The following is a 15,844-nucleotide window of genomic DNA, read 5'->3' as shown; positions in this document are numbered from 1 at the left end:
CCGAACCTGCAAACCCCGGGCCACTGAAACAGAGCACGCAAACTTAACCACTATGCCACCGGGCCGGTCCCTATACAAAGCTATTTTAAAAAGGCATCTATGTTTATAAGATGGGTTTCTCTAAAATATAGAGAAAATTAAATCTTGCTTTTCTGAATGTCTCATACATCAAAAAACTAAAATACTCTTATAAAGAGCAGCTTTATAATATCTATTAGAAACATTATTCTACCAAGACACTTCAGAACCAAATTTTAGTAATCTTCAGGGAAGAAAGGAACACTGATTCCTGGATCATCGTCATCATCATTTTCAAGTTCTTTATCATTTTCTTCAGTAATACATTTGCCACGTGCTTTTTCTGTGTTTCTTTTTTTCTTAGGAGAATATGATGAGTTCTTTTCCCCTCTGATTTTCTCTCTGGGATGTGAGTTAGTAATAGCTTCTCTTTCCAAAGCATGTTGTAGGCAGCTGTAAAACCTGTAAAGAAATAAGTACTACTGTTATAACGGTGTGTACTGAAATGGAATAACCAAAAGAGACTTAGAACTTACAAATTATATAAATTTGATGTCTCATATTAACTTTTAAATATAAAATGAATCAAAGAAATAATATGCTCCTTGCTTTTATAATTGTTTAATTAGGAAAATAAATATGTTTTCAGTTCTTTAAGAACAGTCCTGAAAATTGGGTTGGAATCGCCTCTTGACAACCTCTGTCCTACCTCAATTTCTATTCCACATGTAGGGGTCAAACAAAGAAGGTAAAAACAAAATTATTATTTCTTTGTAAAAAACCATAAATGCAATAGAGGCTCGTTTTAGAGAGTCTGGAAAATACATGAAGTTACAATATAGATCACCTCTACATAACTACCTAGAAATAACCAATCTCAATAATTTTCTTTCTTTCCAGTTTATTAATGTATTCTGAATTTATGTATGTATGCACACAGATACCTATCTTTTACACAATTGTGGTATCACATAGAAAGGTTAACATTGTTTTTTCAAATTTAATATTTCTTGAAAACAGTTTCCATATCATCAAATTAAATACAAAATAACATGTTTTAATGGCTGTATAACATTACGTCATCTAGATTGGCCTTAATTTATTTTCAAATTTTCCCTAATACAAACAACGTGACAAACATTTTTGAAAATGTGATCTGACTTTCTAGCTATTTCTTTACAGTAGACACCTAGAAATGTAATGGCATAGTGAAAAGGTATACATGTTTTAAGGCTCTTGATAAAGACTATCTGTTTTCCAGAATGGATGTTCAAAACACATGCCTCTGACAGCAGTACTCGAGAGAGCACTTCACCCATACATTAAATATTTCCATCAAAAAATACACTTTAATAGGTTACAATGGTATCTCATTATTTTAATTTTCATTTCTTGTTTGCAAGTGAAACTGAGTGTTTTTCATTTATTAGCTATTTGAATTTTTTAAATGTAAATTTTTCTTTTCCTTTAATTTTCAATTGCAGTTTTAGTGTTAATTCCGTGACAAAATAAACTGTCAGTCCCCTGAAAATCGGGCTTCATTTCTCTTCCACTCCCACAGTGATACCTGGCACGAGCCCCGCCTCACAGGGGAGCCTTCGGCGCGTGTTGGAAGGCAGTAAGGGCTGCATGTGCTTCACACCAGCCTTCCACTGAGAAAGCTGAGGTTAGCTAATTCCAACCTTACTGAGTCTTGATTTCCTCATCTACAAAACTGGCTATTATCCTGTACCTAGTGGGGTTGTCAGCGGGTTACAGGTAACATATGGACCTAGCACAGTGCCTGGCACAGAGTAAGTTCTCTATAATGACTATTTTTATAGAATGTAAACTCCACGAGATCAAGGACTCCATCTATGTTGCTTTCTGTTATATTCTTAGTATGTGCTACACTGCTGACACACTTGGTAAAAATAAGCTAAATAAATGAATAAATAACTACTGAACAAAAAAGGTAAATATGGATATATTATCCTAGTTCCAAAATTAGAATGATCTGGAAGTTGAGAATTCCCTTCACATTGTAGGGATCTCATCATGCTACTATAATGAAAGACTAAGACAGGAAATTTTTGACATCTACAAAAAAGATTGCTATTTGGACCAATTTTCTCCTTTCTTTAATTTAATGAACAGGCTAAGTTCTACCTGCAAAGGCTCTACAACTGCCCTAAAAAACTCCTAAATCCACCTATTCCCAAATATTCCACAGAACTCTAATATATACCTAACATGATTACTACGTACCCTGTCTAGATTTCAAGAACGTACATATTTACCACAGTACACCCTGATATCCAGCACCATGTTGGCATCTAACAGGTGCCCAATAAATGTTTCTTCAATGATTAAATCAATCTCAAAGAGAGAGATACAGTAAAAGGAAAAACTGTATAGTAAGAGGTATAGCAAAAGCTTTGAAAAATATTAACTGAGATACAACTGTTTAGACTCTGTTCCATGGTAACAATCTTTTCATTTAATGCACCCTTTAGGTCCTTTCTTAACTGAAACCTGGCCTCCCTACAAAGGCGCCATGTGCCCTTTCCTCTCATGGGGAGACCACTTCTTCTGTCTATATCCCGCCTACCAGAGCTGCGGGCTGAGGTCAGAATTCAGCAGGCTCACTGCCACTTTGCCAGACTAATCCAAGCATGCCACCCTGCACTTCAGACTCAGGGAACCAAGGACTTTTTCTGGCTTATACTTTATTCCTAGGAAATTAAAGGGAGGATTAAACTGCTCTTTTATCATCACAGAGAATTAACAGCTTGTGTAAAATATCTTATCAATCAATTAAAAAAAAGCTAATTAAAGAGGAACAGGTGTCTTACTTCAGTCTTCCATTAAAGAACCTAAGAATTCAAAGCTACATCCTTTGGGGCCAAAAAACAACTGGTAAAATGGAACAAAGACTTTTCATGCTGAAAGCCAAGAATAAAAACTTCAAATACTTTTTCCTTTTCCTTTTGTAAGGGAACCTTTAAAAAGGCCTTTGGGAAATTATCTGACTCAATAAGTCAGAAATTTGTTTTCCAATTACACATTCTCCCCTCATACTATGACCCTCGACACACCATTCTAAAGCCCAATTCTCAAAGAGTAATTTTCTCAGCTCTCACAGGCCACAAAAAGAGCTCAGAGGACAAAAAGAAAGTAATGCTCAGGCAACTGGTTTTTCTCCTCTCAAAAGAAGATCAAATTGTCTTCAGTTTTGCGTCGGCAGTGGAGGGTATCATGCCATGGGGCAAGCTGTACTTAGTTCTCTTCTTGAGAGAACTTTCCAGGCCAGCCCTAGGAAAATCAGTTCTTGGTTTTCAAGTCAGTTAGAGGACCACTTGCAATAAAAAGCTGACATTTCTTTGACTTCTGAAATAGGAATATAAAATTAATGAAATCTAGGTATAATTTCATACCCTTTTAGGCTTCCATTATTCACAAATAATAAAGAAGACTATTCTCATATATTATATATTTGGATTTTAACTGATTAAGCTCTATCTATCATTTTTATTAAAAAAATATGTATGTGACAAGGCCTGTGTCAGGTGCTGGAAACAGAGGTAAGTGACATGGTCTGTGCCCTCAAGGAACTCAGAGTTTAATGGGAGCTTTAGAGCTCTAAAGATACATTCAATGTGCCATGAAAAAGATAAGATAAAGTGGGAGCACACTGCTTCAAGTGAGATTGTAAAGTGCTCCCTGGAAGAAACCCAGCCTGGGCTGAATCACAAGGATGAATGGAAGTGGCTAGGTGATGGGAGATGAATTATGAGAGGAAAAAAACGATGGAAGGGGATATCCAAAGAGAAACTATCAGAAAATATATGTTTTCACTTTACATTTTTTACTTTTTTGATCTTAAGTATATAGGGAAATGGGTGAGTTATTTATTTACTGGTTTTAGTCCATTTTTAAAAACAAGACTGGCAACTATGGAGTCTAAGACACCTGTTGTCCTGGTCTCCTCCTCTTCTACCGCTGTCGAAGCTGTTGCCATGTTCAGTTTCTATTCGCAGCGTCACTCCCATTCATCTTGCTACTCAGGGTCCTGCACTTCTTACCTGGGTTATGTAGCAAGAGCCTACTCCTGCTCACTCCATCTCTAAGCCATCTTACATGTCTTCCAGAATAATCATCCTAAGACTTTGAAGCCTTAAAAGTAGCACTATTGAAGGAAAAAGTCAGTTAACTAAATTTACCAAACATCTATTAACCACTATTTTCATGCCAGACACTTAGAAGATACTGATGAATAAGAAATTGTCTTTGCCTTTGGGGAACTCAATATTAATGTGTTAATTTTTAAGTTGCTTTACTGTTTATGATTAATTCCATAAACATTTATTGGGTTCCTCCTAGAAGCCAGATACTATATAAAGTTTTAGGATAAGAGATATTTAAAAACTGTGTGTGTGTGTGGTTGGTGGTGGGGAGAAGTCAGTCCTATTTTCAATGTGCCCGTGTTGTAGTGGAAAAAAAAGATACACATGCAATTAAATAAGTGTAATTCAATATGGTTCACATTTCTGTTTTGCACTGAGGCATGAGCTGTAATGATACTGGTAAACGATAAGAAAAATCCAAACCAAGGGGTTGAGACTAGGATAAGAAGGATGTTAAGGAAAGGCTGATGGGATATTTTAGTTTGATGTGTTCAATAGGTTATTGGGCATATGGGCCAAGACTTGGGAGAAATCTGGAAGACCCACCAGTATATAGGGAAGTAGCTGAAGCAAGGGACCAGGGATGGAATCTTGGAAAGCAACAATGTTTAACACTAGGTAGAATAATAAGAGAAATCCAGAAGGAAGCTAAGAAGGAACACCACAAACAGGAAGGAAAGCAGCAAAGTGATATAAGAGAAATCCTTACCAACAGGTATCTGAAAAAATGCTCAATGTCACTTATCTGCAGGGAAATGCAAATGAAGACCATAATCAGATATCACCTCACATCTGTCAGGATGGCAATTATCAAAAAAATAAAAGACAACAAGTGTTGGCAAGGATGTTGAGAAAAGGGAACCCTTGCGTGTGGCTGGTGGGAATGTAAAATGGTGCAGTTCTTGTGGAAAACAGTACAGCAGTTCTTCAAAAAATTAAACGTAGGATTAACATGTGATCAGCAATTCCACTTCTAGGTATACACCCAAAAGAAGTGAGAGCAGGGACTCCAACAGATAGCTGTATGCCACGTTCACAGCAGCATTATTCACAACAGCTAAAAGGTGGAAAGAACCCAAATGCCTATTGATGGATAAATGGATAAATAAAATGTGGCATATAAATACAATGGAATATTATTCAGCCTTAAAAAGAAATGAAATTCTGATACATGCTACAACATGGATGAACCTTGAAGACACCATGCTAAGTGAAATAAGCCAGACACAAAAGGACAAATATTGTATGATTCCACTTATATGAGGTACCTAGAATAGTCAAATTCATAGTGACAGAAAACAGAATAGAGGTTACCAGGAGTTAGGATTTCGGGGAATTGTTGACGGGGTAGAGAGTTTCGGTTTGGGATGATGAAAAGGTTCTAGAGATGGATAGTGGTGATGGTGAATGTACTTAAGGCCACTGAACTGTACACTTAAAAATGGTTAAAATGGTAAATTTTATGTTATGAATATTTTACCACACACACACAAAACAACCGATTGGAAGTAGATTCATTTTCTTTCCGATTTCCTTTATTTTTATCAACAATATTATAGGTCAATATATTCAGCCCTTTTATTCTATAGTTTATTTAACATTTATTTTCTTATTACTCAGTTGGTGGAAAGATGAACATGGCTAATTTTATTCTGCTCATAGCCAAATGTGGGGTTCATTGGACCCAAGTGAGACCTGGTCTCTTATTAACAGGTACAAAGATAGCCTTTGTCATGTGATTAGTGAACAGATCTCCAAATCTCACATTTTTCACCTGGAAATAATTATATATGAAATTATCTTACTCTTTCCACTAAGAAGTAGGCTTGAGAATTGTTTTTCACAAACAAGATCTTTTTCCTATCAAAAATATTTTACCTTTTAACTTTGATTTTCCCATTTCCAGAATATTTCTTGTTGCTGAAAGTTACTCATTAGGATTTTGACTTTTAAAAATTCTCTTACTATAACTATTTGAATTGTGTAACTTTGGTCCTATGACAAACCAGTTTTAGTATTCAATGTCTGATTGCAGAACTCATCACCTCCAGTGTTTATCATTTTTTCTCTTCAACATCAGAAGAGTAACTTTCTCTGCATTCGGTTGCATGTACAGCTGTTCCCAAAGGAGCTCCCTAATTTGTTCACCCTTCCTGAATTCACATGTAATCTTCTAATCAGTATCTTAAGACACTTTTTACCCTTCTTTAATTTTTCCCTGATTTTGTATGATGAGCATGGCTCTCTTGATAGCAGCATGCACACTATAATCTCAAAATACATTTTTGAGTCAATGGATCTAAAGCATAATTTGATTTTATAGTTGGTGAACGTGGCTCAATTAACTTCACCAGGTGTATAGTTAGTTGATCTTCAGCTATATTTATAATCTTGTTGAAATTCAAGTAAGGAAACAGAGAAACTGATTTGCTACCTCCTATGTTTTAGCAAACAGTCTCGCTGGAATAGTGTCTAACAAATGTAGTAAACTTTTGGAATGGTACCAATAAGCACCTACAAATAGTTCAAACTCTGTAGTCTGGTGGAGTGAGTGGCCAGGTGCTCTTTAGTTGCTTACTGGAAATCGTCACTTTACTTAGAATGTTTACTCAAAGCACCTTGAGGCCAGGTAACCTCTCAGAGTTCTGCTAGAAAATTAGCCCTAACGCCCTAAGACATCCATTGTATATAATGAAGTAACTTCTCCCCAGTATCTAGAATGGTACAAGTTATATACCATCGTTGGGAGAACAGAGAAATAGTCATCCAAATGATTTTATGAATTCTGTCATTCAACTGAGAAGCCCTGGTTGAGAGAGGCTGCCTAGCGGTAGTGAAGTGATATAGGTTTATTCTCACATGAATTAATGAAGAAAAAGAAGGGCTTTCCTATCCTGAGAATCCATGACATGACAGAGGCAGGGCCAGTCATTACACATACGCTGTTTAATGTCTACTAAAATTGTTCTTTAAGATAGGTATTTCCCTCAAGTTAGAGATAAGAAAAATGGAGCCAAGAGAATTGAGTAAGCAGTGATGAAACCTGGATTGAACTCACTTTGGCCTCTGGAGCCTAGGTCTACCTCTTCCCACCATGCTACACTGCTACCACTGGCACTCCTGGCCTTAGCTACTTCAAAAAAGTTCTAGGTATTAAAGAATTTTAGGAAGGCAAGTTAAGCAATAGGATTCCTTTGCACGTTACAGACAGGATTCTGATGGTGCTAAGGGAGAATGGCTTAGCAAAGAGACATACTAGAAGCATCCTACTATGAGACCAGCTAATGAGGCTATCACCATAGTCTTGAATGAACAAAGTGGCAATGAGGATGGAGAGAAGAAAGATTCAAGAGTTATTTAGGCAGTGACTGACGGGTTGTGAAGTGGCTAAGGGGGTGGGAAAAGGGGAAAAAGAAGTTATAAATGACATCAAGTTGCCATAATTCCCTGAATAACCAGGAAGTGTACATCTTGCTAATGGCAGGTCAGTGGCATAGGTCAGTGGCATTATCTTCATATGTGAAAGGCAGCACAAGAGTCACTCTTTTATATCAAAAACGCTATTCTTAGGAAAAATTTGGAAAAGAAAGTGATGTAATACTTTAACCTGTCAGGATGTGAAGTTTAAGAACAAGAGAAGTATAAAGATGTGAACTGACAGCCACGATCCTTCCTACTGGGACAATTATGGCAATTTAGATCTCATCCATGGTGAGAGCTGGGTATTGAACTAGCCAGAGGTGTAAAATATTTATCAGGCTAGAATTAACCAGGCTGTTCTTCTCAAAAGGAGATTCTAAGTAATCTCCAGTAGATCACACCCAGGGGCAGTGTGGACCTCTTCCCCGGCTGCCTTCAACTTGATCAGTATGGTCCCTGTGACTGTTGGGCTCTCTTGCCTGAATGATTACATTTCTGTCCTTAATGCCTGTGGCCGGGAGTCATGTGTCCCACTATCCTCCATGGAGCTTCCCCATTATGCTCCATCACGGTCCGGCTACTCTCATCTGTTACTTTGATCATCTTTTTATTATTGGTAATAAGGCTACAAGTAGAAAAGCAGATGGGCAAATAAACTGAAGATGGTGTGTATTAATATTTTCAAAGATGACCTAGGCATGTAAGACTATCATGGAAGTATCCAATTAATATACCTTTCAATTCTCTTCTTGTTTTCCTCCATTTTTTGATTTGCTATCTTTAATAGGAAGTCTATATATTCCTCTGTCACCATCAGTTGTCCCTTATGGCTTAATGGAACTTCTAAGCCATGTGTGCTCCGGACAGCCTACAAAGAACAAACAATTTAGATATGAAGACTTATGTACTAGAGACACTGACGATAACTAAAGAAAAGTCCCAGTCAGGGCTGTGTGTAAACATAGTTCAGTTCCATTACAGCATTTAAGCTTGTGCTTTGATATAATTTAGCTAAAAGTTGAATCAAAGGAGATTCCATAAAATTTCCCATCAAATAAAGTCATTTCTAAAGAAAGTCATTCGACACATTGTCTTTCAGAGAAGCAGATAATATCAAAGAATCCAATAACTTTAACAGTTTCAATCTCACTAAAGCTTAGGAAGCTTTAATACACTATTTAAAGAAAAGAAATAAATGAAATCTCAACAGAAGCTTCAAGGGAAAATCAAAATGGACTGGATGCAAAAGACCCTCTTATTGCTGCGTGAGCAGAGTGTGGGCACAGGAATAAACCACGCCTCTTCTACCCACGAAGCAGGGGCTTTCTCAGGGCTTTAGGTTGCCAATCTCAGTAACCCTGCCCATGAAACACTCAACATGTTCTGAGTAAATCCAAACACTGGATGGAGGTGAAGAACAACAACAAAAATTATGAGAAATAAATATTCATTCAACAAACCTTCACTGAGCATCTGCAATGTCCTAAGCCCCACATAAGGTGTGAAGACACAGGATGAATACAACATGGGCCCTGCCCTTAAAAGCCCACACTTTAGAACCGGAAATAAACACATGAACAAAGAATTGCAACAGAGGTGCTATGAAGGGAGAAACACGTACATGTATGTGGGCATGTGTGCATGCACGCATGCACACACACACACAATGCTAAGGAAATGTAGCAGAGGAGCAGCTAACTGAGACCGAGGCCTTGGCTTTATGAGAAAGGTGGCATTCGAGTTGGGATTTTTAAGGGATAAGTTCAATTTTGCCAGACATAAAAATGGAGGAAGGGGGGCATTCCAGCCAGAGGAACAACTAATCTATAGTCATGGAGACATGAAAAGCATGATACGTTTGGGAAATAACTAATAGTTTTCTACATGGCTGGAGCATAAGTATGCTAGCAAGAGAGGAGCAAAAATAAGGTAGGTGCAAAATGGTTTACATAAGGCCTTGACTATCAGGGAAAATATTTGGAAACTCTGACTTTTTTAAAAGGCGGATTCTCATGGTATTGGTGGGAAGGACTGCAGGAGAAGATGGATGGCAGGAAGACCAGTCAGGAGGCTCCTGAAAGACTGAGGTGAGGGACAATGAGGGCTTAAGTTGGGGCAGTGGCTTGCAGGTGGGGTCAGGTGTAAGAAATTAGAGGCAGATGTGAGAGGACTTGTAACTAACTGAAAATGGATGACAAAGGAGGAAGGTGAAAGAATGGCTCTGCTCTCGCTTGGCCACCAGATGCAGGGGGAGTGACACAGGGACACAAACCGGTACTGTGGGCTTACATTTTCTATTTAGTCAGGCTTTATGGGTGTCTTCTTTTGTAAGCCACCTCTGTTGGCAAATAGGCTATTTGTTAAAAATAGACAGAAAATAGCAAAGTCTATGGAGCTAGAATGGAGGACAATTTGAAATAGTTCAAAAGCAAACAATGCATACCATGCCAAACAGTAAACCCAACCGTAACTACTACAGGAGATGAGAACAGGGCAAAATCGCTAGGAGTTAGCTTGGCCAGGAAAGGACTCAGAGAGAGTGAGGGACGTAGAAGGGACCTTAAAGATTATCTAGCCCAGGGCTCAGCAAACCTTTTCTGTAAAAGGATAGATATTAAATATTTTCAACTTTGTAGGCCATACAGTATCTGTCACAACTACTCAATTTTGCCATTGTAGCGCAAAAGCAACTTCAGACAATAATTAATCAAATGAGTGTACTGGCATCTGGCCCCTTTGAGCTGGACCCCAGTTTGCTGGACCCCTGACATGGCTGAGAAAATTCAGACCCTAAGAGATCAAGGAGCTTGCCCAAGTCCACATAAAACAGCTGTGGTCCCACCAGTATCTGTGCAGGGGACTTTAGACCCCCAGTCTGTGATCTTGCCACCACATCATGGTGTCTATTAAATTGGGCCTTGACTATTTAGGATGGACGGCACAGAGAATCAGGTTATAAGTAAGTGGAGAATATGATAAAATAAGACCTCAAATGTGAATCTAAGAACTCTGGACTCTGCCCTGTAGGAAACAGTAAGTCACTGAAGGTTTCTGAGCACGGGGATGGCAAGAAGATATGAATCGGGAGAGACTAAAGGCAGGAGCCTAGTTAGAAGTGATCCGATAATCTGGACCACTTCATGCTTAAAGGGTTGCTCTTTGCCAAAAGGTATTATTTTTAATTATTTTATTGAGGTCACAATGGTTTATAACATTGTAAAGTTGCAAGTGTACGTTATTATTTATCAGTTTCTGTGTAGACTGCATCATGCTCACCGCAAATAGTTTAATTTTTATCCATTGCCAAAAGGTCTCTTACCAACATGGTCTTTCCTCTCTTTCCTACTGTTATGCCCGAGTTCCTGAAGCCAGAATCTATTGCCACTGAATGCTGTAAGAAAACAAATTTGTTAAATTCTGATAATTTGCCTAATCAGATAAACTGTTTAGCTCTACAAACTGCAGAAACACATATTACCCCAAATGTGTAATTAAATAAAGAACTAGTTGAGTAAACTAACATTGCATTAACTTTTGGTAGGAGATTTAAATCTTAAAATTAAACCTACCTACATACCTATAAATTCAAGTATAATTACAAAGTTTTACCAGAATCTGTGCATCCTGCAGCTGTCGACACTGCACATGAAGAATAAATGGCTCAAACTTCAAAATGGCATCACTGTTCGCCTTCTTCAGAGCTACAATCTAAATAAACGAAAGACGTTAGGATCAGACACAAATACATGATCGTCCTGATGACCCTTTATCATACATAACTTCAGTTTTTCCCGGAAACTTTCAGACTCATTCAGCAGCCTTTTCCCACAGACTGTTCACTCTGCTTTCTTGGTCCTTCTCTCTCCAAAAACTTATTAATCTGCTTATTTTTTGAAAAGACTTGATTTCTAATTCTCCCATAAACCTTCTGTGTCATTCTTTCCAACCATACCTTGAAAAACTAAACTACTACTACTCTATTTAGTTCCATCACAGATTTCTCATTAGGCAATATGGTATGTAAAGACTGTGCTCGAAGGTCTGTTTAAATGTTCTGAGGTTAGACTGAGGTTTAAGACACACGTACTATTATGTCTGAGCTGGAATTTATACAAGGCAGTTGTAATTTCTGTCTCCCTACTATCCCTGGGAGCATCCTCCCTCCTTCCCACCATTTGATGCTGGTGGGCCTGTCAATCATGACCCTGCCACTCATCAGTCCTGCCATCATAGTATCAGAGACGCCAAGTGCCTCAGTCTGATCAAGGCCAGAGGGAGAACACCTAACCCAAGCAGGATGACTCAGGGCCCTTCTCTGGGAATGACACACGGATCTTAGGAAGAAGAGACTTTTTCTGTTGGGGTCGCTGGCAGCTATCTTTCCTGTCAAAAAGATCACCTGCAGCAGAAGAGAACAAGGGCAAACATGCAGAGAGCACCAGGACCCAGAGGTGGAGACACAGCGAGCACTGGGGAGGCAGCATGTCAGCACCTGAACCAGGAAGGCCCGAGGCCAGGTCTACTCCTGTCCTTTCCAGTTAAATCAACTATCTTTTTTACTTAAGACATTTAGAATTGGATTTCTAAATTCACCAGGAATGTAAAGCCCCTCACTAATACAAACTTATATGAACTCATCTAAACATTTTAATTTAGGAAACTAAATAATCCAGCACAGATAGGAAGATGTTCAAGAAGCAATCCAGGTAAGTAATGTATAATTTATTTACATCAGTATGCTGGTAATACATAGATAGTACTAATCCCTTTCTCCTAGCTCCCTTCTCGTTCTATAATTTTTTCCAGGTTACAGAGTTATCACATGGCAGGACTGAAATCAGAATCTGTATTTGACATGTGTCCAACGTCCATGAACTCTCTGCTATGTCCAAGAGGATAGTCCTGCTGAGCAGCCGTAAGTAATGTTTGCATACATGTTTATACTTTTACCTCCTACAACTCAAATAAGCCATTGTAATGAATGCTCTTTGGGCTTTATAATCTTCAGTTATTATAATTATGCGCATAAGTCACCCTGAATTTTCTATTCTTTTCATATATATTTAAAGTGACGGCAAATTAAAGTTTGTTTCTAAATTTATATATAAAAACTTACCACATCATCTTTTACACAAGGTTTGTGTGTAACCAGTAGCCAGCAACAGTTTTGTTTCTGAACCTCAAAACCGTCTACACCCTAAAATAAAAAAATGATATAACTTAATCATATAATATTTACAAAAATAATAAGCACAATGCATAGCATTTTGTAGGCTTTGTTAAATTAATAGTCCCAAGCGGTGATTTTAAGTATTACTGAGAACAATTCAATGGGCTTCTGGGTAAAGTTAACCCCAAACAAAAATGAAAACAAATCACTTGAGATAGAAAGAAAATAATTTGTTTATTAGGGTCAAAGTACTTAATAAATATTTTCTGAAATATGGTCAGGCTTTTGTCAGGAGAAAAGGGATTGTTACAAGGGTTGTAAACTAGCAACCCTTGAGTTGTACTCTAGCTGTTTTACTTGGCTAGCACAATATTAAAAAAGAAAAAGAAAAAGAAAAAAGAATTTGAATTCCTTTTGTAAGAAAGCACTGTCCCAATCCTGCACAGGACCCACTACTTTATTTTTGCAGGGGAAGATTTGCCCTAAGCTAACATCTGTTACCAGTCTTCCTCCTTTTTTTTTCTTCTTTTTCTCCCCCTAAAGCCCTAGTACACAGTTGTGTATAGTTGTAAGCTCTTCTGGTTCTTCTATGCGAGCTGCTGCCACAGCATGGCTACTGACAGACGAGTGGTGTGGTTGTACAGCCAGGAACTGAACCTGGGCTGCCAAAGCAGAGTGCACCCAACTTTAAATGCTAAGCCATCAGGGCTGGCTCAAGACCCACCACTTTTTACTGACACCTCCAATGTTCACATCCTTTAAGACATCCTGATCTTTACAGTAGAAATTTGTGACCTCTGGATTAGACTTTATATGTAGTCACAAAGGGCAGAACTAGGACTGAACGGGCAAAGTTTAAAGAAAGCAAATATCTTAACACTAAATTTTTTGTTTATTAGCTAGAAAAATGTTTGTTTGCAAAGTTCTATTAGGTACTTTGGGTATAAACAGATCTTACCCTCAAGGACACTAGAAAGAGGATGCAGGAATGCACATGACTTTTAAATCACTGTACTTCTACAAAGTAACTATTTATACAGTGAGTCTACAGGAAATTTTTCTCTCTGGACTTGGAATGGGGAAGAGCTGTGCTTGTCTTAAATAACCGGTTTGTTTTAACAGAATGACCCCAGTGACTTATGTATCTGATCTGATGCTGACCACTCTAAATCTTAGAGCCAAATGTGTGTCCCACCTTTAGCAAATTTACAGAATCTCATGGCATGTTTTGAGAAGTGACACCATGACTGGCTTTATCTTATCTATACTCCCTTTATCCAGACTTTCCCACTTTTTATTTTTCTTCTTGTACTGTCCTTTTGTAAGTTGCTCCAAATCCTTCCTGAAATAACGCAAAGTGAAAATAAATACAATACAAGGTATGAGATACATAAAATGAAAAGAGGTTCAGAAAAAGTCCTAAGGCAGTTCAGAAGAAGCATTTATTCCTTCCAAGTGGATGTGTGTGTCTGTGTTCAGGTGGGAGGCGGGAATTTAGGGAGCCATGTCTCAGATATGCAGAGATAGGGAAAACATTTCAGGAAAGACAAACATGAGCAAAGGGAGGTAATATAAGATGAAAAAAAGAATAGTTTAGTTTCAGTAAATAGATAAAAATGAAGAGAAATAGCAGATAATAGGGTTGAAAGATATACCAGAGTAGGGATTTGGATTTTCTGATGATGAAAAATGTGTAATAAAAGATTTCAGCATAGATAAGTGACATGCAGCACAGAGCTGTGGTTCAGAAAGGTGAATATGTTAACAGTGTGTAACAAGATTTGGGGTAGGAAGACTGGTAGTTCAGTGACCTGTTAGGAAGCCACCACAGAAATCCAGGTAAGATAGGACAGCAGAAATGGGGAAGAGAGAGAGCAAGCCAAGCAAGAGTGCCAGTGCTCAGGAGGCAATGGAAGCAAAATAAAAATGAACAGGCCCTGCTAACCTGGGAGACTGGAAGATGATCAGTGAGGGATCTAAAGAATGAGTCTGAGTGTGCTGATTTTCATGCTCTGGACTCAATCGGAATACTAAAATTAACACAAAGCTAACTTTTACACTGCACTTCATATGGGCCAGGCACGATGCTAAATGTTTCAAACAAATTATCCCATTTCTTCTACACAAAATCCCCACGAAGCAGACACTCTTTATTATCCTCAGTTCATGGAACAGGAAGGGGCTGAATGTAGATAACTTTCCTAAAGTCACACGCCAATAATTCCCATAACTGGTTTAGAATCTAAGTAGTATCACTCCAAAGCCTGAGGGGTCCGCCACTCTCTCGGACTACATAGTACTATTGTACTCAATGTAATGTGAGAATTACCGAAACTGTAATGATGGAGTGGGCCACTAGGAGGCAGTGAACTCCTTAACCCTGGCGACGTTCAATCAAGTATGTAGTTAGGATGACCTGATAGAGCGGTTGAAGAGGACACTCCAGCTTCTCCAGGCTGGGAAGTCTTTGTTTCCTTAGTATTCAGAAAATCAAATTCTCTAACCCTTGCAACTCAAGATCATTCCCAGGCCAGCAATTTAGGCATCACTTGAGGGCTTGTTAGAAATGAAAAGTATCAGACTCCACCCCAGACCTACAGAATCAGAATCTGTATTTTAAGACTCCCCAGGTGATTAATAGACACATTAAAGTTTTAGAATCACGGATCCAATTCGCCCTCTAAGTTTCAAAGATAAAGAATCCGAGACCACCCACGGGAAGGCTGGACTGAGGGGGTGTTGCACTGGGTGGGCACAGGGCTCCTGGTGTTGTACGCTACAGGCCAGGTGCGGGCAGGGGACAAAGGGGCCTCACCCCGTCCAGGAGGATGATGCGGCCAGCACAGGAACTGGTAGTGAAAAACTCTTCTCGCCCATTCAGGAGCTGCACAAGCTCTACCACATCCTCGTCCACACTGCCCTTCCGGCTGAGGTCCGCTTTGCTCAGACACTGCGCCTTCCATCTCCTGAACTCTGCGCTACGATCCATGCGATGAGGGATATAGAGTCTGTGCTTTCACGTTCTCTCTCGCCTTTCCCTGGGGGCAGCCATATTGAAGGGAGTGGTGGC

At 38.7% G+C, this 15,844-nt stretch overlaps 1 protein-coding gene across 1 annotated transcript; it reads right to left on the bottom strand.

The window, feature by feature from the left end:
- Positions 1–235: 235 nt before the first annotated feature.
- TYW3 (tRNA-yW synthesizing protein 3 homolog) lies at positions 236–15,775 on the bottom strand. The gene is made up of 6 exons (XM_046645701.1): positions 15,590–15,775; positions 12,721–12,801; positions 11,214–11,312; positions 10,924–10,995; positions 8,339–8,472; positions 236–480 (listed from the first exon to the last, which is right to left on the bottom strand). The coding sequence occupies exons 1-6, from the start codon at positions 15,761–15,763 to the stop codon at positions 255–257; spliced, it is 786 nt and encodes a 261-aa protein (XP_046501657.1). The 5' UTR covers positions 15,764–15,775; the 3' UTR covers positions 236–254.
- Between the last annotated feature and the right edge of the window lie 69 nt (positions 15,776–15,844).

Source organism: Equus quagga, chromosome 18 (genome assembly GCF_021613505.1).
Source record: "Equus quagga isolate Etosha38 chromosome 18, UCLA_HA_Equagga_1.0, whole genome shotgun sequence".
NCBI classification, from domain to species: Eukaryota; Metazoa; Chordata; class Mammalia; order Perissodactyla; family Equidae; genus Equus; species Equus quagga.
The sequence above is the reverse complement of the archived record's forward strand: the minus strand, read 5'-3'. Positions and strand labels throughout refer to the sequence as shown.

Excerpts from the sequence above, each read along its gene's own strand:
- TYW3 (XM_046645701.1), bottom strand. The coding sequence starts at position 15,763 with ATGGATCGTAGCGCAGAGTTCAGGAGATGGAAGGCGCAGTGTCTGAGC. Across the intron at positions 12,802-15,589 it reads GCATCATCCTCCTGGACGGG|GGTGTAGACGGTTTTGAGGT; the intron begins GTGAGGCCCCTT and ends TTTTTATTTTAG. Across the intron at positions 11,313-12,720 it reads CTTGTGTAAAAGATGATGTG|ATTGTAGCTCTGAAGAAGGC; the intron begins GTAAGTTTTTAT and ends TCGTTTATTTAG.